At 56.6% G+C, this 24,061-nt stretch overlaps 2 protein-coding genes across 2 annotated transcripts; both read right to left on the reverse strand.

Moving 5' to 3' along the window:
- Positions 1 to 1,865: 1,865 nt before the first annotated feature.
- KCNH4 (potassium voltage-gated channel subfamily H member 4) lies at positions 1,866 to 18,199 on the reverse strand. The gene is made up of 16 exons (XM_004434464.3): positions 18,124 to 18,199; positions 16,015 to 16,248; positions 15,549 to 15,695; positions 15,295 to 15,422; positions 14,230 to 14,473; positions 13,733 to 13,890; positions 10,379 to 10,586; positions 9,135 to 9,329; positions 8,501 to 8,700; positions 6,585 to 6,834; positions 5,514 to 5,758; positions 4,842 to 4,880; positions 4,295 to 4,647; positions 3,913 to 4,019; positions 3,407 to 3,480; positions 1,866 to 2,261 (listed from the first exon to the last, which is right to left on the reverse strand). Exons 1-16 carry the CDS (start codon positions 18,197 to 18,199, stop codon positions 1,866 to 1,868), a joined length of 3,054 nt encoding a protein of 1,017 aa, XP_004434521.1.
- Positions 18,200 to 20,968: 2,769 nt separating this feature from the next.
- HCRT (hypocretin neuropeptide precursor) lies at positions 20,969 to 23,943 on the reverse strand. The gene is made up of 2 exons (XM_004434463.3): positions 22,237 to 23,943; positions 20,969 to 21,416 (listed from the first exon to the last, which is right to left on the reverse strand). The coding sequence occupies exons 1-2, from the start codon at positions 22,255 to 22,257 to the stop codon at positions 21,045 to 21,047; spliced, it is 393 nt and encodes a 130-aa protein (XP_004434520.1). The 5' UTR covers positions 22,258 to 23,943; the 3' UTR covers positions 20,969 to 21,044.
- Between the last annotated feature and the right edge of the window lie 118 nt (positions 23,944 to 24,061).

Consider the following 24,061-nt stretch of genomic DNA (forward strand, 5'->3'; position numbering starts at 1 on the left):
TGCCTCTTTCTAACAACATCCATACACCCACCCACCGCCCACGCAGCGATCATCAGAGACGTGAAAGCTAAGAGGGAAGAGAGGTCTAGGCAAGCAAAGGGGATGGGGCAGAGTGGGATTCCTAGCAGGTTCTTGGCTGGTGACGAACTCTTTCCCCAGACCCTGCTGTACCTAGCCTGCAACAGCTACAGGATGGGTTATACAGGATTGGTGGGGAGTCCCCGTGGGCCACCTTTCCTGGGTTTTGTGCCTCCCACATACTGTGTCTGAATCTGTGGCTGTGACTGGGGTGGGGGGGAGGAGGGACTATAACAGGCCCATAGTGACTCATTAATGTTTCTGCCTCATCCCTGGGGCCCCTGGTGGCGTGAATGTGGTGCCAAGTGGATTGGTTGGCACCTTTGCCCTTCCTAGAGACAGCAACAGGGCCCTGGGGCATGGTAGGGTACTGACTGCCAAGTCGGCTCTTCCAAAGCCCTGGGGCTCTCAGACCAACCCTTCCAAAGCCCTGGGGCTCTCAGACCAACCCCCAGAAACAGCCAGAGCCAACAACTACAAAAATAAAGAGTTTATTTCCTATCCAAAAATGAGCCCAAGATGTTGGGTGGTAAAGGAGAGCTGGAAGCCAGGGTGAGTTTGCGAGAAGTCAGGACGCTGAATGCGACCACACTGGAAGGAGGGAGACCAGGCTTGGCTGAGGCCTAGGGGTGGGGGAGGGATAGGGAGTGCTGCTGCGACTGTTTCAAGTTGCTGACAGCAGAAGAGACACCTTTGGTGACAGCCTGCAGAGAGACAGAAACCGATAATGTTGACAGGCCCAGGCCGGGGGTAGAAATATACACTGCAGGGCCCAAAAAGCACCCACTGGGGCACAGGGACCTGGGAGCACACTGGAAGTCAGGGACTGTGAGCTCAAATACCCACAGAGACCAGACAGAGAATTCAGATGAGGGAAGCTAGCTGGGTGTCAAGAGATGATCAAAGCATGGGGACTGCGAAGAACTGGAGAATGCAGGCCCCATCTAAAGAGGACAGTGGCACCCAACACCAGCTGATTATTGCCAGGTGGAATGTTGGCCCAGGGTTGTCAGATCTCCCAAATTTTTTTAGAGAATTTGGAATATCTGGATTTTTATGTGAATTCTCCTGATTTTTAATGTCAGCAACTCATTCATATTTTGAAAAAAACACTGTGAGAACCAAAGAATACATATCTGGGGGTCATCAGTTTGTTTCCTGTGTGGACTATGGGATGAGGTGAGCCTCTCCAGCCTGGGCTGATAGTGGGAGGCCTAAGAAATCTTGAGTTGCTCAAATGCCAGTCAGGATCTCAAACCTACCCCTCTTGAGGCAACACGGCTTTCAAGGTTTCCAGCAGAGACCCAGCGGCTAGGACAGAAGACCTCATAATATCACTAAGCTATCTCTGCAATGGAATCTGCAATGTATCCCTCTTGCTCTAGACATCAAGATCCTGCCTACTCTTGCCTCAGTCTTCATTTCCCAGCTGGATCTGGGGCCCTTCCCCATCCCCTTTTCCTCCCCCGTGTCTACCTGCCTCCAGGTCCTGGGGAGAAAGCAGGACATCTCATCTGCCCAGCCCAATGGGCACCACGGTCCAGCTCATGCCTGTTGGGTTCCACGGCCTCAGGTGTCTCCCCTCATAGAGGAGGAGGGTAGGGGAAGGTTTGGGAAAGGGAACAGGGTCAGAAGTGACCAGGCTTTGTTAAAAAGTCCAGAGAATCCAGAGCCAACCAGACCAGCTGGTGGCTGATGACCCAAGGTGGAAGGCCAAGGGGCCCAGCCCCTCCCTGGATGGCAGGCAGCAATGCCCACCCCAGACAGGCCTGGGCCTGGGGCCGGGGTCAGTGGAAAGTGTCTGATCTGGACCGGAAGCTATGCCTCGTGAGGCTTGGGGTTGGGGACGAGACCTCTGGCACTGGGGAGGCTACCAGAGGGTCAGGCTCTGAGGGGTAGGGGGAGAGTACAGAAGGTCTCAGGTCAGGGGGTGCAGCCCCCATCTCTGCTGTCCCCACACTGGCCGGGCAGTGGACCTCTGCAAAAGTAGTATCCTGGAGGTTAGGTGGCAGTCCAGACAGACAGGGAGAGATGCATGGAGGCCTCTGTTGGGGGCAAGGAGGGTCTGGGGGCCAAGCTGAGGCTGTTCGGTTGCCTGGGGGACCCAGCCTGGCCTGCAGCAGGCCCATCATGTGTCGAAGCTCCTGGCTAAGCTGAGACACTTCCTGGTTGAGACGGGAGATCTGTTGAAAACACATCAAATGGTTTCCCAGGTGCCACAACAATCACCATCCTTCTAGGTGCACCCTCCTCTATAGTTTACAAAGCTCTTTCACACTACTCTCTGCTCATGGCCACCCCGAGAAGAAGGCAAGGCAGGGGTTATTTTTGTCTAGATGTAAATACCCTAGCCTCTTTCCAAAAAGGATTTGGGACAGCAGTTATTGCTATTTCCCCCCCATTTTTACAAGATGTAGGAAAATGTGCCTATTCAGTGTTTTTCAAATTTCAAGGAGTACAGATTCAACTGAGAACATTGTCAAAATGCATATTGCTGGGCCCCACCCCAGACATTCCAAATTCTGCAAGGCCCAGGAGTCTGCATTTTAACGAGTTCTCCAGTTGCTGATAGACACTCAAATTCGGGAATCACTGGCCTAGACGAACTGGGGGCTGAAGCAGGGACTGGCCCCACCCCCAGGCCCAGGGCCCGCCCAGCCCAGGTCCGCCCCCTGGGATGCCTGATGTTTATCAGAACTCAGGGAAGGCCCTCTCCCAAGGGCTGGGCCTGGCTGTGCTGTGGTGTTATCTTTGAGATCCCTGAGGAGGAGGGGAGGCAGGGCCTCAGCATACAGGATCTGGGCTCTTCCCAACCAGGATTCAGACATTGGGGTCCAGGTCCCACAGGGCTGAAGGCCTCTCAGCCTCCCTGTCCTCAGCCCTGGATGTCTGCTTAGCACTCATTGCCCAGGGCTGGGGTAAGGGAAAGGACTGCAGCAAGGTGACTTGGTGGGGCGCGGGTCCCTGTAGGAGAGAATCCCACAGTGGTGGAGAGAGGAGAGCCGCTCTTTTCAGGCTGGACAACCTGAGCCAGCTGGGAAGGAGGGGAAGCAACAGTCACTGAGTACTTATAGTGCGCCAGGAACCGGGCCAGGCACGTGCACGCTCTCATTTCTTCCTCACAACTCTGGGAAGAACGTATTATTTCCTTAGATGAGGAAATTTAAGTTCAGAGTCGTTGTGGGACTTGCCCAAGGTCACCCAGCTAGTGTGAATATTTGAATTCAGGACTCTGACTCCAAACCCTGAAGTGCTCTTTACGACACACATCTCTGATCCCAAGATGATAATCTCTAATGCTGGAGGGGAGGATCCAGCGCCAACCCACCTCCTGGTTCAGCCTGCAGACCTTCTCCTTCACCTCCTCGGCCTCAGTGGCCAGTTCCTGGCTGGGCCTGGTCCCTGCAGGCAGGATGGGGTGAAGGGATGCAGGGTGAGTACAGGGAGTAGCTTAGGCTGGGCCCCCTCCTGTCCCGGGGCAGGCAGAGAACAAGAGGAGAGAAGCTCTGGGGTCAGGATGATGGGAAACCCAAACTCCTCAGGCTGGTTTCAAGGCCCTATAACTTCCCCAGGCCCTCCCCCCATCCCCATTCCTAGGCATGGAGCTTCTTTGGTGTCTGAACACCACCAAAGAACTCCGCACTAGACTGGGAGCTCACTAAGATTGTGGGCCAGGTCTGCTTTATCTGTGTATTCCCAGCACAGCACCTGGCACATGGTGGGCCCTCACTACATATGGGGTGGATGGATGGATGGATGCATGCATGCATGCATGCGTGAATGAATGGCAGATGGATAGATGACTGTGAGTTGAAGTCCATTGCTGGCCCTTACCTGAAAGCGGGGCCTGCGAGCGGGGCCTAGGGTGCTCAGGCCGCCTGCTGAACCGGAATGTAGGGGCCTCTGCTGTGCTGCCAGAGTCCTCAATGCCATCCACTATCCTGGGACAGGGGCAGTGGTCATCAGTCCCGTGGGGAGAGGGAAAGGGCCAGAGCAGAGCAGCAGAGGGTGAATAGGGGCAGCAGTGCCAGGATGCTGGGGAGGAGCAGTGTCAAAGAGGGTGGGGCTGCAAGCTGTGTCGGATCAGGAAGGGTGGGGTGGGCAGATGGGGGCAGAGACAGGGAGGAGCACTGGCTAGAATGCTGGGGACAGAGCCCAGAGAAGGTTCTGGAAGCCAGCAGGGGTATGGGGAAGGCAGAGGAGGCTGGCGTCTCACCGGGGACTGAGGTCCGGAGGTCCAAAGGTTCCCAGTGGGGGAATGAGAAGCTGGGGGGGCTTCCAGGTAGCAGAGCCCCTGTGGGGGCCATGAGGGGAGGGGCTGTGGCCCCGGCCAGCCAGGGCAGGCGAGAGGGATGGGGACAGGGAAGAGGAGGACACAAGGGCTGAGAATGGGGGCAGCTCCTCGCCCAGAAGGCTGACCAGGGAGCCCCGGGGCCGTGCTGGACTGAGGTTGGGCAGCAGGAGGGGCCGGCGGGGCCTAGAACCACCCCCAGGCTCTGCCCCAGCCTCGGCTTCTGTGATGGATGGCAGGGTCTTGTCTGACGAGGAGCCGAGGCTTTCCGAGCGGGGCTGTGGGCAGAGGGGGCAGCTGATGTCACGAGACAGTGAACAACAGGCCCTTCATTAAGCAAGGACCTTCACTGGAGGCTGCTGCTCCCCATCCCCTCTCCCTTCTCCCTGCAGCTGAGGAGCCAAGGAAAAGTGCCCCCACTCGCAGCCTCTCCACCATGCAACCTCAACCCCACCCAGGAAGGGAGTGTTACCTGGGAGAGGCGAGGGGACCGGGATAAGCGGCTGAGGCCCTGCGGGGACATAGAGGGGTCAAGTTGACTCACACCTCCTCACGCCCCAGGGGGCAGCACCTCCTAGTCCCACCCATCAGTGTAGTGGGGTTTGAGAATGTGGGGCCTTTCTGTGGAATTGAGTCAGAGATACTTCCAACTCCAACTCAGAGAAATCCTGAGTGGCAAAATCAGTCTGAAAAGCAGTAAAAGACAAAGGCCTAAGGTGTAAACTGCAGACCTGGCCCAGAGCCTAAACCAAAAAGGAAACATTTGGTGAGTGGAGAAGAGGAAGCCCCAGGGGATGGTGCCCGGTCCAGCGAGGGACTTAATAGAGGAGAAGCACACGAGGGGGATTGTTTCCAAAGGGAGGGTCCTTTGAGGCTGAGGCGTGACCAACAGGAGATAGGATAGTAAAGTTGGAAGTAGAGGTGGTGAGAGATGATCCATGGGCTTGGGTGATGGCCAATGGAGCAGGGTCAGTGGGGTTGGAAGATGTTAAGCATGGAAGGGGCAATGGAAGGGGGTGCCTGGGGTTGAGAGATGATGTTTTCAGGGTGGAAGGAGATGCATGAGGCTCTCTCTGGGACTGGGGAGGTGTGCTTTGAAGGAGGGGACCTTGAAGGAGATGGAGGCCATAGGGGGTCTACATACATTGGTGTCAGAGCCCTGGCGCAGGTTGAAGGTGAGGTCCCGGGGTAGGCAAGCCCGGAAGGCAGCCCCATACTCAGGATAGAGCCTCAGGACCTCAGCCAGCCCTCGGCTGCTCAGCTGCTGCAGGCCACAGTAGGTCAGAGCCTTCACATCAGCGCTGGTCTTCAGCACGAAGCTTGGGCCTGCCCCTGACCCAGGCTCCTGCCCCGGCTCAGGGATATCTGCCCCAATCAGGTCCCCTTTCCCTGTGGATAAGGGATGGGGACAGTCAGTTGGGGCAGGGGGACCAAGAGGATATCATTGGGAGGTGGTCAGTGGATTTGAAGGATGGTCAGTGTGTTTAAAGGATCGTTGAAGGTGGGTCAATCAATGAGACTGGTGGTGGGGCCGGCCCCGTGGCTTAGCGGTTAAGTGCGTGCGCTCTGCTGCTGGCGGCCCGGTTCGCATCCCGGGCGCGCACCGACACACCGCTTCTCCGGCCACGCTGAGGCCGCATCCCAAAGACAGCAACTAGATGGATGTGCAGCTATGACATACAACTATCTACTGGGGCTTTGGGGGAAAAAAATAAATAAATAAAATCTTAAAAAAAAAAAATGAGATCGGTGGAAATAATAGGTTCAGAAAAGGTCAGTGAAGAATGACTGGTGAAGTTGGGAGACAGTCAATGGGGGATGTCAGTAAGGCTGGAGAAATGATCAATGGAATTAGATGATCAATAAAGAATGGCCAGAGGGGTCAATTAAAGGGTAAAGGTCAATGGAGTTGAGGGTCAATGGGAAAAAAATCAATGGAGTTGGGAGATGGTGCAATGGGAAAGAATCAATTGAGTTAGGGGACAGTCATTGGGAAAGGGTTGATGGGTCAAGGGATAGCCAATGGGATTAGAGGACAGTCCAAGGGGAATGGTCAAAAGGGGATGGTAGTAGAGTGAAGGGACCAAGAAAGAGTACTCCTCAGCAGGAATTCCAGATATCCCCTGGGGGTATCCCAGTCCCTAGATTCCTGGCCACTCCCAAGGCCTGGGGGGGGCAAGGTTCTGGGGTAGGTAGTGGGTGGTGGGGTCCTCACCCAGGATGGCCAGCACCATGTTGTCGCGGAGCACCTCAAGTGAGCCGGTACAGACATAGTAGTGCGCCTGCAGGGCGTCCCCACGGCGCAACAGGTACTCGCCCGGAGCGCAGAACGACGTCTTGATGTGCAGGGAGAGGGCCCGCAGGCAGCCCCTGCTCGCTGCTCCAAACAGCGGCAGCTGCAGGATCTCCCGATTCAGGTGCATAGCAATGTCAGCTCTCAGCTCGTCTGGGAAGTCACGCAGTAACTGCATAAGGGGCATAGGTCATTCTGGCCATCCCCCTGCAGCTGCTACTTGAGTTCTACAAATGTACTGAGCTATCTCCAAGGAGAGAGCTCCAACTTGCCCTTTTCTTTGAAGTTACCCATTTCTGGCCTTCAGGAAGACTTCTGTGTGTCTAACCTAAATTTTGCTTGTGTGTGGTCCTCCCAACCCACGTTCTGGGTCAGAGACTAGGTCTTCTGTCTGTCTACTGCCTGTGGCTACATACACTGATCACTCACACATGTCCTGGTTACTCAACCCCACACATGCAAGAACCATCCCTGGTGGGTCAGCCTTCAACTGGAAGTCAGGAGACTACAAGTCAGCTCTGCTCCTAAATCCCTGTGGACCTTGGACAATCCATTTCCTCTCTCTGGGCCTCAGTATCCCCATCTGTAAAATGCACGGTTACACTAGACCTTGAACATTACCAATGACCTCCTAGGGGCCAAACTTAATGTTCACAGTGCCATCCTCATCTTATGGAGCCCCTGGGCGACTCTGGCTTGTTGACTTCTCCCTCTGTTCTCCCACCTCTCCAACTGCTCCTTTCCCATTTCCTCCCCAGGCTCCTCTTTCTCAGACTAGCCCCTTGGCTCTCTTCTCACTTTCCACACTCTCCCTGTGCCATGGCAACCAGCTCCATGGCTTCCTTGCTCCCTGTGAGCCCAGAGCCCTACATCTGGGTCCAGACCTGTATTTTCAACTACCTAGGGCAACCCCACCTGGATCTCCCACTGGCACCACACCCTCACCATGGCCCAATGCTGGACTCTCATTTTTATCCCTAAGCCTAATCTTTCTCCTGTAAGGCCTCCATGCCCTTTGCCCCAGGCAGAAACCTGGGAGTCACTCTGAGCTCCTCTCTTGCAAGCAGCTGATCACCAAGTCCCCGAGCTCCTGCTCTCAGAAATGCCTCCTAGATTCCCCAGGCCACTCCCCAGCCTAAAAATGTTGCAGGATAAAATCTAAATTCAAGGCCATCCATGGGCTGGGCCTGCCTGCCTCCCCAGCCCCATCTTGTGCACCTCTCTCTCCCTCCTCCCTCCACAGAGCTCACACACCCATTCCTGAAGGCTCACTGAACTAATTTCAGTTCCCTGAACCCACTCTGCTCTTTTGCGTCAACATTTCCGGACCTGTGTTCTCATTGCTCTTTCTGCCTGGAATGACCTTCCCGTAGCAGGCCAATTTCCTTCTTGTCCTTCACGATGCCCCCTCTTCTGTGCCACCTTCCCTGACTCCTCTAGGCCTAGACACAATGGGGGGTCCCACTGCACCAGCATCCCTCCAGTACAGTGAATTCACTGCGTAATTATTTGTTTACCTGTCTGCCTCCCTCACCAGGCTGGTGTCTCCCTGGGGGCAAGGGCTGAGTGTAATCCTCTCTGAGCTCCCTGTGTCCAGCACCGAGGCTGGCCCAAAGCAGGTGCGGGCTAATGCTGGCTGAAGGGAGCATGGCATTAGCTAAGGCCTGAGCACTCTTTCAGTTCCCATATTTTAGTGCAAAGGAAAAGGGATTTGGATTTGGGTGGGCCGGTGCCCTTGTGAACAGCACCTCACCTCCCTGGGTCCCATGTGCCTCCACTCCAACTCCGGAGAGGCGGCGACACCCTCCCCATTGCGCACGGGGAGCCGCACGCACTACCTCGTTGGCGTCGATGCCGCTGTTGACGGCCCACGTGCTCTGGAAGTACTCGAGCATGCGCTGCTTGAGTGGCCGCGGCAGGCGGTGCACGCGGATGAAGTCCTTGAGGTCCTTCATGCGGCTGTGGTAGAGCGAGCGGCGCGAGTACATGCGCTGGATGATGGCCGTCACGTTCCCAAAAACCACGGCGTGCATCAGCGCTGCAGCGGCGGCAGCGGGCAGCGGTCAGGGGCGGCCACCCCTCTGGCCTCCTCGCCCGCTCCCAAACCCAACCTGCCCTGGACGGGGTCTTTGGTTTCCTGGGGAGGGCGTGTCTACCTGCTGCCAGGCGCTGGGGTGGGGCGGGGGATAGAGGGTGGTTTCGAGAGGGGTCAGACCTGATGCTCCTCTCATGTCGCACCCCCCCCGCCGCAAATTAGGTCATGAACTTGGGTTTCCCAACCCCTTCGCAAGAGGCCACGCCTGTCTGTGGCATCCCCCAGGGCTAGCGTGCAGTGGATGCTGAGAAAACATCTAGGAATGAATGCATGACTCTTGACGTGGGTGGACACCTTGACCTCTCAGGGCCTCAGTTTCCCCATCTGCACGCTGGGTTTAGCAGGGCCACCCCGGGGCTTCACAGGCCCGGCCTCACCGCCTATGAGCATAGTGCAGATGGAGAAGATCTTCTCCGCATCGGTGTTGGCGCACACGTTGCCGAAGCCCACGCTGGTAAGGCTGCTCAGCGTGAAGTAGAGCGCAGCGATGTAGGCGCTGCGCCGCGACGGGCCGCCCGCGGAGCCGTTGACGTAGGGCACCTCCAGCCGCTTGCCCAGCTCGTGCAACCAGCCTGGGGGTGGAGGAATGCAAGAAGCCCCGCTGCACGAGCGGTGGAGAACTGGGTTTCCCTGAGCTGCCTGCACTTGACCTTGGGCAGGTATTTAGAGAGGCAGGGGAGGTTCGCACAGGCTGCCACAGGGCCTCCCCACGGTGAATTGGTTACAGTTGCAGTCCAAGGCTACCAATTCCCCACACTGCTGACTGTTCAGGGGCCCCTTCCACTCTCTAATAGTTTAGTGAGCACCTCCTGTGCACAGGGTGCTGGGACTCGACTCAGCCAGACATTCTCCCTGCCCTGGAAAACTACAGTCTGGAGGGGAGAGGGACATGAAATAAATCATTACAGGTGGGAGGTGAGCTACTAAAAGGGAAGTATAGAGTGTGCTAGGAAGCATCACGGCATAGGGGAGCCAACCCAGTGCCGGGGCAGGGGGCAGCATATGGTTCCTGAAGGGCTTCCTTAGCACAGAGCATTTCAATTGAGACTACAAGGAATAGAAAAGTCGCCTAGGTGAAGAAGGGAGGGAAGACAAAAGGGAGAGGATTCCAGAGAGGAAAACATGTTCAAGGGCCAAAGTGAGAAAGAGTACGTCCGGGGTGCTGGAGGGAGGCAGTGTGGCTGCGCACAGGGGCATGGGAGAAAAGGAAGCCAAGGGGGACAGAGAGGGAACAGAGAGGGCTGCAGGACTACATCGGGTGTGGACTGAGTGTGGACTTTATTTTGAGGGCAGTGGGGAGCCCTGAAAGGATCTAGGCGGGGGTATTGCTCCCTCTTCCCAAAACACCCTCCCCACCACCAGTGTTTCCCATACTGTCTTTTGATTGCCTGTCACTGGTTGTGCTCCCCTGCTAAGCTGTGAGGTCCCCCCCAGGCAGAGCCGTTGTCTTCAGATCAGTATTCCCACACCTGACCCAGAAGGAGCTCAGTGCATGTTTGTTGGATAAACAGCACAGTTATGGGGTGGTGGGTGTGAGTACTGGTGGAGGCATCTACTTGGGGGCTGAGTGGACAGGGCAGGTGGATGAGTGGTCCATGAAAGCCTGGGGTCGGTGGCTCACCGATGTCCCAGAGCAGCGGGTCATTGGCCTCCATCTCCCGACGCCCGATGACATACCAGATACAGGCCATCCAGTGGGCAAGGAGTGCAAAGACGGACATGAGCAGTGTGAGCACCATAGCGCTGCACTGGGAGTAGCGCTCCAGCTTCTGCAGCAGCCGCAGGAGCCGCAGCAGCCGCACCGTCTTCAGCAAGTGCACCAGCGATGTCTGTGGGAGTGGGGCAGGGACGCTGTCAGCAGGCGCACCTCCTCAGAGCCTCACGGCCCCCACGGCCCCTCCCAGGGCCTGGCCACCAGAGGCCCTGGAGCCGGGGGAAGCTGCAGCAGGAAAAACATCCCTGCTGTCCTGAGAAGGTGACCAACAAATGCTGAGGGGAGAGAATAATACTAACACTAATACTGGCTAACACTTAGTAAGTGCTTACTGTATGTGTCAGGCACTGGGCTAAGTATTTGTAATGCTCATAAAATAACCTATCCTTCAGTCCAGTTATCATCCTTCCCAGACTGCAGATGAGTAAGCTAAGGCTTGGAGAGGCCAGCGACTTGCTCAAGGTCACAGACCAAGGAAATGATGGAGCTGCGACTCAAATCTGGGCTGACACCAAAGTTTATTTTGTGCTCTACTGCCTCTTAGCACCATGGGCTGAAGGAGCAAGTCCTGGTCAGAGGCAGGGGGACAAACAGATGATCTCTGGCCCCGCTCAAAGCCCCCACTGTCCTAGGCACGATCAGCTGCGGATAAGAGCTGTTTGTTAGTGATGACAGCAGTTGGGATGGGAGCCGCCCCTTGAGGACTGGGGAAGGTTTAGGGACCTTTCCCCTTGTGGGACAGCTGCAGATGAGCAGGTCCTGCCGAAATGTTGAGGGAAGGAGAGCAGGACTGCGGGAGCCTGGGCTACGAGGTCTCAGCCCTTGTGGGGCTAGGTGGGGGTTGATGGAGCTAGTGGGGGTCCTGTAGATGTTAGCTAATATTACCACTAGACTGTTTTCATTGTGGTTATTAATACTTCAGTTAGCCCTTCCAGTCTTGGAGATGAGGAGCAGGTGGGGGCTTATCTGCTCACTACTATGGGTGGGGGCAGCCTGGAGGCGAGGGTTGGGGGCTCTGGGGCAGCACCTGGGCACTTGGTATGAAGGCCCTTCACTGTCCTCCCAGGGGCCTCCGGGAGCATCCCCCATAGCCCTGGCCCTACATGCCTCCTGAGCCGCCTCATGTCATTTTCTCTAATTTTAGGTAAAGGAGCTGGACAGGAGGTAGCCCTGATTCCCCCACATGGACCCTCTCCAGGGCTTAATGCCTGCCCCCAGCTCCCAGAGCTCCTGACTCCAAACTTGAGCCCTTCAGGGCTTCCGCTAGTCACCTGCCCCTAGGCCCCACTCCCTTAGGGCCTTCCTCTCCTTCTCCTTGGACAGAATGTCCCAGGCCTGGCTTCTTCAAGTCCACAGCTCTGCCAGTGCCCACTCATCCTCTGTCTTTGCTCTGCCTCCCTACAGCCCCAGCATTGCTCCTCGTCTCCCCTTATGCCAGACCATCCACTCAGGTACCCTGGTGTCCTGGGAAGCAAGGTGTTATGTTGAAAATACTAGACTAGAAGTCTGGAGACTTGGTTCCTTCTCCTGCCTTCCACTGCTAGCTGTGTGACCTTCAGCAAGCCAGTTAACCTCTCTGAGCCTCTGCATCTACCTCTGATAAAGAGGGATAAGAGAATCTGCCCTGAAGGGTTACTGTGAGGTTTCTATGTGATGATATGTGTGAAAGAACTTACTTAGTAAACTATAAAGTGCTCCTGAAGGTACCAGAGGAGGGGGAACTGCCTGGGATGAGAGACAGGGGCTCTCTGCAGCTCTCCCTCTCCCTCAGGGACAGCTGTCTGCCTGACTGACACAGCCGAGTGGGCACAGTGGTCAGAGTGCACTCATGGGGAGGGGTGGGGAGCTCCGCTCAGAATGGCCGGAGCCTCAGGGCAGACATACACACATGCACGTGTGTGGGAGCATGCACACACGTGTACACAGCCAGGAGAAGAGGCCCACAGCCCGTTGGCGGCTAGTTAAATCCGGCTGCGTGTAGGTGGTTTCCCGCTATAGCTAAGTGTGGCAGAGAGAGAGCGCACAGGGAAAGTGCTCTCCACCTCCCCTCCCAACAACCGAGGGGGCCTCAGGACACAGGGTGGGACTCCTTCACCCTGGACATGAGAAGACCTACTATCTGCCCCCTGGGTGCAAAGCTGACCACTCAGGGCACCTCCAGGCAGTCCCCAGGGAGCTGGGAGGACATGGTCCTGGCTCTCTGCCTCCAAACCCACCACACAGCCTCTGCCTCCCTGTCTTGGCTTACTATGCTCCCCCCAAATGCTCTCTCCTCATCTCCTGCCAGCCAGATCCTACTGTCTGTCTAAGGTCTGGCTCTACTCTCTCCTCTCTCAGGAACACTTCCCAGGCCACTGTAGCCTCTGCCCAACTGGGGTGCTCTGGCCTCCCAGGTGCTGGCCAGATTTCAGATCGTTTTTACGCACACGCACGTTCCAGCTTGGAACTCCAAAGTCAGCTGCTCTGTGCCCGGCCCCCACGCAGCAATACCTGGGCCCCATCTTTCACTCCATTCACCTCTTCTGTTCCTGCTGTCCCCTCCAGTAGTCCTGCCCCCTCACCAGCTTAGTGCTTGGCGGCGGAATCCTTGTGCCTTTTCCCCACAGTGACCATGCCCCACACAGTGCTTTGCAGACAGCTAAATGCTCATCAGTTGTTTGTTAAATAAAAATGTGAAAAGTACCACACATTTGGCATCAGACCAACACCGCCTTGGTAGCCCTAGTTAGCTTTTCATTTCTCTCAGCTTCCCTCAGAGATTATGAGCTGAGCTCCCCAAGAGCACCGACCCTCTCAGCTCCTTCTCAGCACCTTGCCTAGGGCTCTGCCCATAGCAGGTGCCTGCCAAATATCTGCAGATGGATTTTTTTTGTGTGTGTGTGAGGAAGATCAGCCCTGAGCTAACATCCGTGCTAATGCTCCTCTTTTTGCTGAGGAAGATCGGCTCTGAGCTAACATCTATTGCCAATCCTCCTCCTTTTTGTCCCCCAAAGCCCCAGTAGATAGTTGTATGTCGTAGTTGCACATCCTTCTAGTTGCTGTATGTGGGACGCGGCCTCAGCGTGGCCGGAGAAGTGGTGCGTCGGTGCGCACCCGGGATCCGAACCCAGGCCACCAGTATCGGAGCGCGCACACTTAACAGCTAAGCCACGGGGCGGCCCAACTGCAGATGGATTGATGGGAAGGAGTGAGTCTCGGTTTGGGGAGATGCTGTGCTGAAGTTGGGAGGCTAGGCTGCATGGTGGGACGGAGATCACTCACCACGGTGATGTTGAAGACGTAAAGCAGGTCAAAAGGCAGAGCGGCAATGAGGTCAACGAAGAACCAGGTGGCCAGGTAGTGGAGGCCAATGGAACGAGGAGCAGAGACCACCTGGCCAGACTGGGACACATAGGTGGTGCGGAAGTTCAGGATGATATCTGGGGGTGCAAGAGGCTGTTACTAGGGGGCTTCAGTCTAAGAACTCCAAAGGGCTGAGGAACTGGGTAAGCCGGAAACAAGCCTTGAGGACCCAGAATGGAGTTGCAGGCAGGAATGGGGAAGACACACTGGGCTTCTGGCTGGTCTTTAGGGAGAACAGGTCTAAAGGCTGAAGGCTACAGGGGTGAGGGTGACGGCACACAGACTATTAGGACTCAAAGACCCAGAAATGGATGGGCTCTAAATGCATGCGTCCTGCAGGCCCAGGATGGAGCAAGGCTTGGGTGAGTGGGTCCCTCCAGCCCACCCGCCAGGGTATATGGGGCAGAGGGTCTGACCCAGGATGAAGAGCATCTCCACGACGATGTCGCTGACAAGGGTGTGTCGGGAAGTGATGGGGGTGTCATCATCGTCCGAGAAGCAGACATTGTAGGGGACAGTGACGGCAACGTAGAAGGTGGCGAGGAGGATGAGGCCATCCCAGACAGCCTTGGGGACGCTGTAGTGGAGGAGGAGGCAGCGGGACCCCCCCACGGAGGCCACCTTGTACTCAGGCACTGATGGCTTTGGCTCAAACACGTTCTAAGGGGAGAGGGGTGGCGGTTGGGGACACTTGGGGGAAAGAGGAGCCAAAGCTGGGGGGAGGGAGAGGCAGGGGGTGGGGAAGGGTGAGTGGGCACTGCAAGCACAACCACGAGAGGAGGGAGAGGGTTTAGGGGCTGGCACCTGACACTTCTTTCCTCTGCCGAGCTACTGCTCAGGCCCCCTTCTGAATCAGTCATGTTTTGTGGGGGGTATTTATAAGCCTTGACCTTCACCCTGCTTGAGAAGGAGATTATGACAAATCAGGCACATGCCCTAGCTTGAGAGGTCACTAAATTCTCCCTCAAGTTCCTCTTGGGTTCTGGGGGCCCAGTAGAGGATGGGTATATCCCACAGGTGAGGGGAAGCTGGCATGGCACACTCCATTCCCTGTAGCCCTAACAGACTATACGAAGAGTTGGAGACTCAATCCTGTGGCTTTGTCAGGATCCTAGGAGTGGGATACAGGGCTAGATGTCACACCCCCAGTGGGGGCTTTCTCCCTAGGACTACAGCTTGTGATTTCACTCCCCCACAATGTAACCCAATGACCTAGAGGTAGGTGATGTAACTTCTGCTAGAGCCCCCACCCTTGCAACATCATCAGAGCAGTGTAATGTCAATCACAGGGCAGCAAAGGAGACAGGGATGGAAGAAGATGTGAGGGGACGTGGGATAGAGCAGAGAGTCGTACATGAGAAATGGGCAGACAGAGGAACAAGCCACTGGAGGGAGACCAGACAGACAGGGAAACAGGGAGACGACAGCAAGGGTGCCTCAGAATTAAGGCTAGGAGATGTTGGGGTGGAGATGGGACTCACATTATTGGTTTTCATGCCTCCCTGGCCCCGGTGGCTGAAGTGGCCAGTCAGTCGGCGCAGGACAGTGCGGCTCTGCCTCCTGGCAGATCGAAGTCTCGAGCTGGCTCCCCTCCTGCCAAGGGAGTTTTCTGTTGGGAAGAAGGGTACAGAGATAAATGGGGGCTCATCTCATGAGGCTGGGTAGGGAGAGGTCTTTTGTGACCTTGGGTGAGGACCTCTGACAATTCATGCCTTTTCCCCAGACTTGCAATTACCATGATTACTGTCCCCATGGCCTCCTGGGGGACCAGGTCCTGGGCCTCCACTCTGGGTGATGTCCTTGAAGGAAAAGAGGAAAAGCACGACCTCCCCCATCTCATTCTTGATGGGCATCATATCCAGGAGGCACCAAAAGGCTGAGCCTGTAGGTGTGGAGAGATGGGGGTGGTGGTGGCAGTGAGCAGCCTATGGCATTCCTTTCTCCTAATCCCCCTTGGTCCCTGGCACAAAGGGCTTGCAGGGGTTTAGAGCTAGAAAGAACCCCCAGAGATTATGTCAGCCAGCTGCTTCACCTTCCAGATGGGAGAACCAAGGCCCGGAGAGGGTCAAGGATGCACTCAGTCTCACACAGTCAGCTTGTGGCAGTGTGGGGACCAGCACCCAGGCTTCCACTGTGCCAGGTGGACTCTGGGTGAGGCTGGGGGTCTGAGCAGGGCTGCAGGGCGGGCCAGGCCCCCTCACCATCCTTTCGGTAGAAGCAGATCTCAGCCCGATGCTCCTGATGGCCCTCCAGGGCCTTGTGCAGCCTCTGCAGGGCTGGCTCACTGGTCTCTGGACCGTAGAGGAAACGGCAGCTGCAGGTTTTTTGCATGACCTCGGTGCGCCCGTAGCCTGTGAGCTCGCAGAAGCCGTCGGAGCAGTAGACGATGGGAAAGCCCCGTGGGCCCTGTGCGTTGGCCAGCAGGAAGTTACTGTCTGTGGGAAGAAGAGGTCAAGGTCAGGTCAAGGCCAGGAGGGGAGCTCAGCTTCCAGGTGGGCAGTACCTCCCACAAGCTGTGGTCAGAGGTCACAGAGACAGAAGCTTCTGAGGCTTCCATGTGATTCCTGGATCTCCCTTTGGGATATTCTGAAATGAGAGTAAGAAGAGACAGGCAAAAGGACGAGGACTTAAGGGTGGCCTAGAACTGGGACAGGGACTACTAAGGGGTTGGAGAAGGAACCCCAAGAGGTCATGCGGTCTTCCCCCTGCCTTTAAGCTGGTAAGCTATTACCGTAGGAGGCAGCCTAGCATAGTGAGGAAGGGCACGGGCTCCAGCACCCCACCTCTGCCACTTACTGACTGTGTGACCTTGGGCAAGTTAATGAACTCTTCTGTGCCTCAGCTTCCTTATCTGAAAAGTGGGGGAAAACATATCTTCCTCACGTGGTTGTTGTGAGAGTTACATGGGTTACCTGGGGAGAACAAGTCCTGGTGCATAGGAAGTGCTACACTGAGAAGGTGAAATGATTCCCCCACATTCGCACAGTTTTCAAAGCACATCATAACTGCTGTCCTGTCATCCTATTAGAGAGTGGACAGGGCAGAGATTCCAGTGATATCACACCCATTTTATTGATAGGAAACCAAAAGGCAGAGATTTTTCCAGGCTCACAAATCTCCTTTGTTGGAGGAGGAAGATAGTGATGAGTAGCATCCTCATTCCCTGCCTTCCAGGAAAGGTCTTCTTTTTAGCATCCCTTTAGCTAATTTCAGGGGGTCTGTTCTCAGTGCTCAAAGTCTAACAGGGTTAGGCAATGAAGTTGTGGCTCAGGTAACCCCAGCAGCAGAACCCGAGCTGGCTCCCTCCTGGGTAGGAGGCCACAGGGAGGCTCTGTGGGCCATCCAGGGACACAGTCTTAGCTGAGGGAAGGGGCCTGAGACACAACCAGTCCCAGGGCGCTAGGGGAGGTGAGTGTCTGGGGGAGGGGCGGCTGATGGGGACACTAAGGGTGCCTGGGAGGCACTGCACCCTGGGCAGCAGCCTCCTTCTTCCATCCCAGGGCCTGTTGCCCCGGTGATGGGCGCTATGGAAACAAGGGAGGTGTTGGGGGGGAGAGAGGGAGAGAGGCGGGTAGGGCCCCGGCGGCTCGGTTTCCGCCCTCGGGTATCGCTCCCCCCACCTTCCAGATCCCAGGCACTGGCCCGAAGAGGGCAAGAGATCTCTCAGCTCCAAAATAGGAAAAGGGAATGGCGGCAGAAGAGGCGGGGAAGGAGGAATGTGGCTGTCCAAGGTGCTGAACCTGGAACCCAAGCTGGGGTGGGCGAGCAGGGAGTTCCCTCCGTCACAAGGACCACCCCCACCTCCAGCCTCACCTATCTCAAATATGGACGTGCCATGATTTGGGGTCTCGTGACCTTAATCCAAGCTAGGTCCTGCCGAAGTCTGATCTTTTATCTCTTTTTTCTTCTGGGGGAAGGGGATACTGGAGCTGTCCGGGAGTAGACCCCACAGCGCCTGGGCCACTTAGTCCCACTTCCGCGTCTCGGATACCCCCATGCACGCCCCCGGCAGAGTTCTGTCCAGGAGTGGGCGGCTCCCAAGGCCTCTCCTCCGTTTTGCCGCACAAAGAGCCTTTCCTGCCTCCAGTCACACCCCCAACGTTGGTCCTCCGCACTCTTGGCCCTCTCCCCTCCTCCTTTCGCAGAGCGCTCCCAGTCCTGTTCCTTTACTGCAGCTTCAGGATTTCCTAGACCCTCAACTCCACTCTCTCTTCGCCTTGGGTCTCGCCACATCCAAGAGACCCGCGCCGGCGCCGAAGGAGACTTGGTCTCCAGTTCGAACCCCCAGCCCCAGCCTCCGCCCAACTCACGCGTGCCGTCGAAGCGGGTGGCGATGGTGTCCAGGAAGGTGTTTTGCGGGGCCAGCAACCCCTTCATGACCGGCATGGCCTCGGGGCGCGGGTCCGAGGCGCGGCGCTGGGGGGTCGTTCAGCGCGGTCCGGCCGGAGGAGGCGCGCTGCCGGCGAGGCCGGGGCGCCCCATGCGCCCGTCTGCCTCCTCCCCTCCCTCTCGGCGCCGCCGCCGCCGCCGCCTCTCTGCTCCGAAACCGCAGCTCTCGGCCGGGTTCGGCGCCGCCTCGGTACCCCCACCTCCCCACGGGCCGGGTTCTTTCCCCCGGGCTCGGCCCGAGCCCGCCACGTGGCCCCGCACGGGGAGGGGCCGCCAGCGACACCCTCACCCTTCTCCGCTGCCCTCCTCCAGGAGGGGAGCGGCCCACGCGTGTCTCTCCAGGAGAGAATTCGGGACACGCCCACTCGGAGAGGAGGCCTGGAGAGGGGGCGGGGCTTGAGTGACAGACACGCCCTCCTTCCAGGATGGCCACGCCCCCACGCGTGGTTCCCTGGCAGCTCCTTGCGGCTCCACCCCGCGGGTTTCCCCGCGCGCCGCCCACGCTGGGAATGGTTTCTAGTTCACAGCGCCGCCTGCTGGAGTTGGGATGTGTCGCAGCACCCCAGCTCCCTGCGCTCCCGTGTGAGATAGCAAGGGTTAAGGAGGCTAGTTTTGCCAATGGGGGGATCTATGGGAAGGCTGGGAACTCAACTTCTAGAAGACACTACTTAACCGTCACCTGTGCCTGAGTTCTCGTAGGGCAGCCTGGCGAATTCTGCCTCCGAGCACCGCAGGGCGGATGAAAAGAGCTTCGGTGTCCACCGGGTGGAATTCCAGCTCTGCCACTTACTAATTCTGTGTCTTAGCCTCTCTGAGCCTCACTTTCCTCATCTGTAAAATCATTTTTACCTCATGTGGTTGTGAAAACAATAGCATAATGCATGCCCTTGGCACACAAGTGTGGCGGAGAGCAATTGTTTCCGTATTCTTCCCCTTCCTATCGTCCGGATTGAACGCTTCTTCTCTCTGCTGTCATTCAAGTGGAAGAGAGGCCGGAGGCAAGTTTGGGACCAAAAAAGATAGTTTAAAGGTGCGCAGGGTCAGTTTGCCAGTCTCTAAAGATGTGCCGGTGGGTTTTGATCTTCATCTTCTCCAAGATGGAACCAGTGCAGCAGCAAGAAGAACCCAGGTGAGGCCAGACACAGGACTTTTTCACTACGGAAGCAGAAAATTACTGGGGCAGCTGAGTGTGGTGGCTTAGGGTGGCTGCTTCCCGGAACAAAACAGCTAAAGCCAGTAAGGTGGGCTGGGGAGAGGGCAGGCCGGTACTCCTCACCCTCACTCCCAGAGTCTGATCTGGGCTTCACCTGGGATGTTAGATTGTGTTCAAGTGCCACATCTTTCTGTATCTCTATTTTTGGGTGTTGTATTAGTTTTCTGAGGCTGCTGTAACAAAGTACCACAAACTGGGTGGCTTTAACAACAGAAATTTATTGTCTCAGTTCTGGAGGCTGGAAGTCTAAGATCAAGATGATGGCAGGGTTGGTTCCTCCTGAAGGCTGTGAGGGAGAATCTGTCCCATGCCTCTCCTAGCTTCTGGTGGTTTGCTGGTAATCTTTGACGTTTCTTGGCTTGTAGATGCATCTCCCCACATCTGCCTTCATGTTCACATGGGTTCTCCCTGTGTGTGTTTTTGTGCCCAAATTCCCAGTTTTTATAAGGACACTAGTCATGCTGGATTAGATGTCCACCCTACTCCAGTACAACCTCATCTTAGCTAATTATATCTGCAACGACCCTATTTCCAAATAAGGTCACATTCTGAAGCACTGGGGGTTAGGATTTCAACATATGAATTGGGGGTAGGGGTCGCACAATTCAACCCATGACAGGTGTGTTCAGCTAAAGTTGCAGGAAAATCTTGGTCCATCCCTGCTTAAGAGCTTCTCATGGGGCCAGCCCAGTGGCTTAGCGGTTAAGTGCACGCGCTCCGCTATGGGCAGCCCAGGTTCGCATCCCGGGCGTGGACCTACGCACCGCTTCTCTGGCCATGCTGAGGCCGCGAACCACATACGGCAACTAGAAGGATGTGCAACTATGACATACAACTATCTACTGGGGCCTTGGGGGAAAAAAAAGGAGGTGGATTGGCAATAGATGTTAGCTCAGAGCCAGTCTTCCTCAGCAAAAAGAGGAGGATTAGCACCCATGTTAGCTCAGGGCTGATCTTCCTCACAAAATAAATAAATAAATAAAAGTTAAAAAAAAAAAAAAAAAAGAGCTTCTCATGACTCCCAGTTACCTATAGAATAAAGTGCAAAGCCTGATGATTTGTGAGGGCTTGCACAATCTGGGCTGCAGGAACCTAACCGCCACGCCTCCAGCGCCTCACCGCTCCCACGCTGCAGCCACTCTGGACGATTCATGTTGAACCTCATATTCCCTGCCTTATCCTCAGGCTCGGCTCCCACCTTTTCCCAGCCGAACTCCGCTCCTCTGTGCTCTTCCCTTGCTCTCCCTCCCCTCCCGTGTCTCTCTGTAAAGGCCCTGATACAGACCGACTAGTAGAGTATCGGAAGACGCGTCTGTGCCGCATCCTTCCTCCCAGCATGCACATATGCGGTTCTTTCCTCACCCCAAGGCCTTGCACGGTTCCTCGTCTGGGTGCTCCCCATCCAAGAGTGTTTCGGGTTCAATCACGCCCAAGCTGAGATGCCCTTCCGAGCCCTCTGACTCTTTCTTTATAGTTCGCAAGACTCTTACGCCCCCTGGAGGGCGGGACGCGACCACACAGGAACCGAGACCAGCCACACTAACGAAGACTCGTCTTTATTGCCCTTTTTCTGGGGGCTGACACCGGACAGGTAGAGAGGAGAGGGCAGGACAGGGCCTAAGCAAGGGCTCAGACCCCGGACCGTCCCCCAGGCGCGACAGACGAGGCGGCCGCAGCGGGACAACGGTGCCCGGAGCAGGGTCGCGGCGCTGGCTCTGCGCCTGCGCGGCGACCCATGGTTAAGATGCCGGCCGCGTGGTTGCCGCTGGCCTGCAGGAGGCGCTGCAGCCGGCCGTGGAGGCCCGAGGGCCCCGGCCGCCGCTTGCCCAGCGTGAGGATGCCGGCCGCGTGATTGCCCGCGCCGTGCAACAGCTCGTAGAGGCGGCAGGAGCACGTCTTCTGACGGCAGCAGTCGGGCAGGGGCTGCGCGGCCGCCCCGGATGACAGCAGCGCGGGAGGCAGCAACAGCAGTAGCAGGAGCGTTACGGTGGCCCAGGGGACCTAGGGAGGCGGGAGACAGGGCTCTGGGGGTCTTCTCGCCACATCCGCATCCAGCCCCTACGCCCAGCTGGCTCCGCGCTCCTGGCCTGCGCTCCTTCCTCGCTGTCCCCTAGTTTTCCTCCCTCTGCGCAATGCTGTCTGAAGGGCTCTGTTGGAGAGGGGCTCGTATCTGTCTCCTTTACCTGCTCATCCTTCAAGACCCAGCACAGCATCTCCTCCAGGAAGCCCTTTGAGACCTCCTGGGCAGAATGAACCCCTCTCTCCTGTGGGTACCCTTAGACCGTTGTACCCCATTAGAGCGCTTACCACTACACCCGAAAACAGGCGTGTCTGAGTCTGTCTGCACCAGAAGTTTGTACACTCAGGGAAAACAGAGGCCCTATTTAGTCCCCTTCCCACAGCGGGGGAACACCTGCGAATCAAGGACTGGCAGGATCTGAGTTGCTGTCTTGTCTGCCTGCTCCCTTGCAGGGGAAACAACTCTGTGGCCTCAGACCGGTTGCCTACCCTCTCAGGGGGCGCAACTCCCTCGCCTGTAAACTGGGCATTAAATAATCCTTACTGTGCAAGGCTGCTGGAAGGATGAAATGAGATGACAGGTGCAAACACAGCACCTGATACTAGTAAATTCTCAAAAAATGCGAGCTCTTAGGAGAACTGGACATAATGCAGTGGTAGCCAAGGCAGATTCTCAGCCAAAGGTCCACCCAGTCCCCTTCCTCAGAGCCCACACAGGAAAAGACCAAGAGCAGAGACACCTTCAGCCTTTCTTCCAGCCCCCCTGGTACGATGAGTCACCCCTCCATCCCTGGGTCTTTACCTTTGTAGAAGGAGGCTTCATGGTGTCTGGAGCTCAGAGTGGGGAGCCAAGAAACGTATTGTCTGCAGTGGTCCCAATACCCAGGAACTTTGAGGCCGTCAACTGTGACCCGCTACCAGGGGCCTGGGGTTTATAGTGCTCTGAGGTGGCGGGGGAGAGACGGACACTTGCGTCTACTCTGGGGCCAGACAAAGGCAAGTCTAAGATTAGCTTCCCACAGGGGGGCCGTCTCCAGGCTGGGCCCAAGGAATGGCCGCCAAGGCGCTCAGAAGCTGGAGTTGGATCACTGTGCCCCTGGTCCCCCCCTTGTCTGTCTGCCTGCTCCCTGGAGATGGGGTGGTCTCCGGGCACTAATGAGGCCACCTTGCACCCAGGAATCTGGGAGTACAAAAGAGGCCTTGGCTGGGGCGCTGGCCTGGGACAATGTGTGGGGGCAGCTGCTAATTAGGGGCAGGAGAGGAGGCAGTCGTGACACCCACTCTCCAAAGGGTGTGTGTCTGGAGGGGGAGGACAGCCAGGCAGCAGGCCTCTCCCCCGCTACTCCTTGTCACTGCCGCTGGGGTCTGTCAGGCTCCAGAGCCTTCTTCCTTAATGGAAAAGGCTTCTTAGCTGTCTCTCCCTTCCCCCCAGCTCTCTCCTTTCCTCTGCTCCTTCCACCGACCTCCAAGATGGAAAATCATGAAAACTGAACCTGGGCAGCGGGAGGAAAGCAGTCAAACTTGGTGTTATCCTCCAGCCTCCCAGCTTCCTTCCTGGTCGGGCTGCCTGGAGGGAAGGAATGGAGTCCCATCCCACCATCAGCAGGGAGTGAGCCACCGTGGGGTGAAGGACATGTGCCATCTCTTATTCAGGGCACTGTCTATTCAGCACCTGCTCTGCACCAGGCCCCGCACTGGGCGTTGGAGCAACAGTGTGCATAGGACGTGGCCCAATTTTCAAGGAGCTCTCAAGTCCAGGTGGGGAGATGAGCCGGCATAACGATAGCTCAGTGGGAGAAAGGACTCTGAAAAGGCCTTGCATGAAAAGTGGATTTCCATCAGGTAAGGTGGAAGAAGGCATTCCGCAGAAGGGACAACTTGTGCAAAGACCTGTGCTGAGCTCATGCAGGTTAGCAGGGTGTGGTCTTTCATAGTCACAGCTTCCCTCAGGCAAGAGAGGTGGCTGGACAGGTAAGTGAGGGCCAGGGTGGGTCAGAGGATCTTATAGGCTAAGCTGATCAGTCTTGATCCCATGGGCACTGGGGAGCTGTGGGAGGATTTTAGCAGGAAGGAGTCGTGGGCTGATGTGGGGGTTGGGTGGGTGGGGGCAGGAGCTTGGCTGTGGGGCATGGAATCCAGAAGTAATTCCGAGGCAGAATTGGAGACTTAGCAACTGATCGGGAACAGGTGCCACGTTACTTAGGAGGAGCTGCAGGACCTTGGGCAAGCCTCATAACCTCTCAAAGCCTCAGTTTCCCCGCTGGTGAGATGGACAGTTAACCCAGATGGTCTCTGGGGTTGCTTCCTGCTGTGATGCTTTATGATCTACAGTACAGCCCTGCCCATTGGAAATGATTCATGGGTGTTGGGCCAGGAAAGGGACCCATGCTAGGCCAGGGCAAGGGAGGTTGGGAGCAGCCTCTCCACATTTAGGTTAAGCTTGGGATGGGGACAGGTAGGAGGAGGGGGCTCTGTGTCTCTGGGTTGACCTAGGCCATGGTAGGGGTTTCCGAGGGCCTGGAATGGAGCGTGGGGGAAAAGCCCTGGTGTCCAGAGCTGAAGGGGGTGGGGGCGGGCAGTCTGTGACAGGAGCAGAGCAAATGGGACCACTACGGTTTCCCCAAAAG

This window comes from Ceratotherium simum, chromosome 16, assembly GCF_057802395.1.
Source record: "Ceratotherium simum simum isolate JZ-2026a chromosome 16, ASM5780239v1, whole genome shotgun sequence".
Classification (NCBI taxonomy): Eukaryota; Metazoa; Chordata; class Mammalia; order Perissodactyla; family Rhinocerotidae; genus Ceratotherium; species Ceratotherium simum.

Coding starts and splice junctions, on each gene's coding strand:
- HCRT (XM_004434463.3), bottom strand. CDS start 22,257: ATGAAGCCTCCTTCTACAAAG. Junction 21,417..22,236: donor TGAAGCCTCCTTCTACAAAG/GTAAAGACCCAG, acceptor CCGCCTCCCTAG/GTCCCCTGGGCCACCGTAAC.
- KCNH4 (XM_004434464.3), bottom strand. CDS start 18,199: ATGCCGGTCATGAAGGGGTTGCTGGCCCCGCAAAACACCTTCCTGGAC. Junction 4,648..4,841: donor GGTCCCCTCGCCTCTCCCAG/GTAACACTCCCT, acceptor CTCTGCCCACAG/CCCCGCTCGGAAAGCCTCGG. Junction 3,481..3,912: donor CTCGCAGGCCCCGCTTTCAG/GTAAGGGCCAGC, acceptor TCCTGCCTGCAG/GGACCAGGCCCAGCCAGGAA.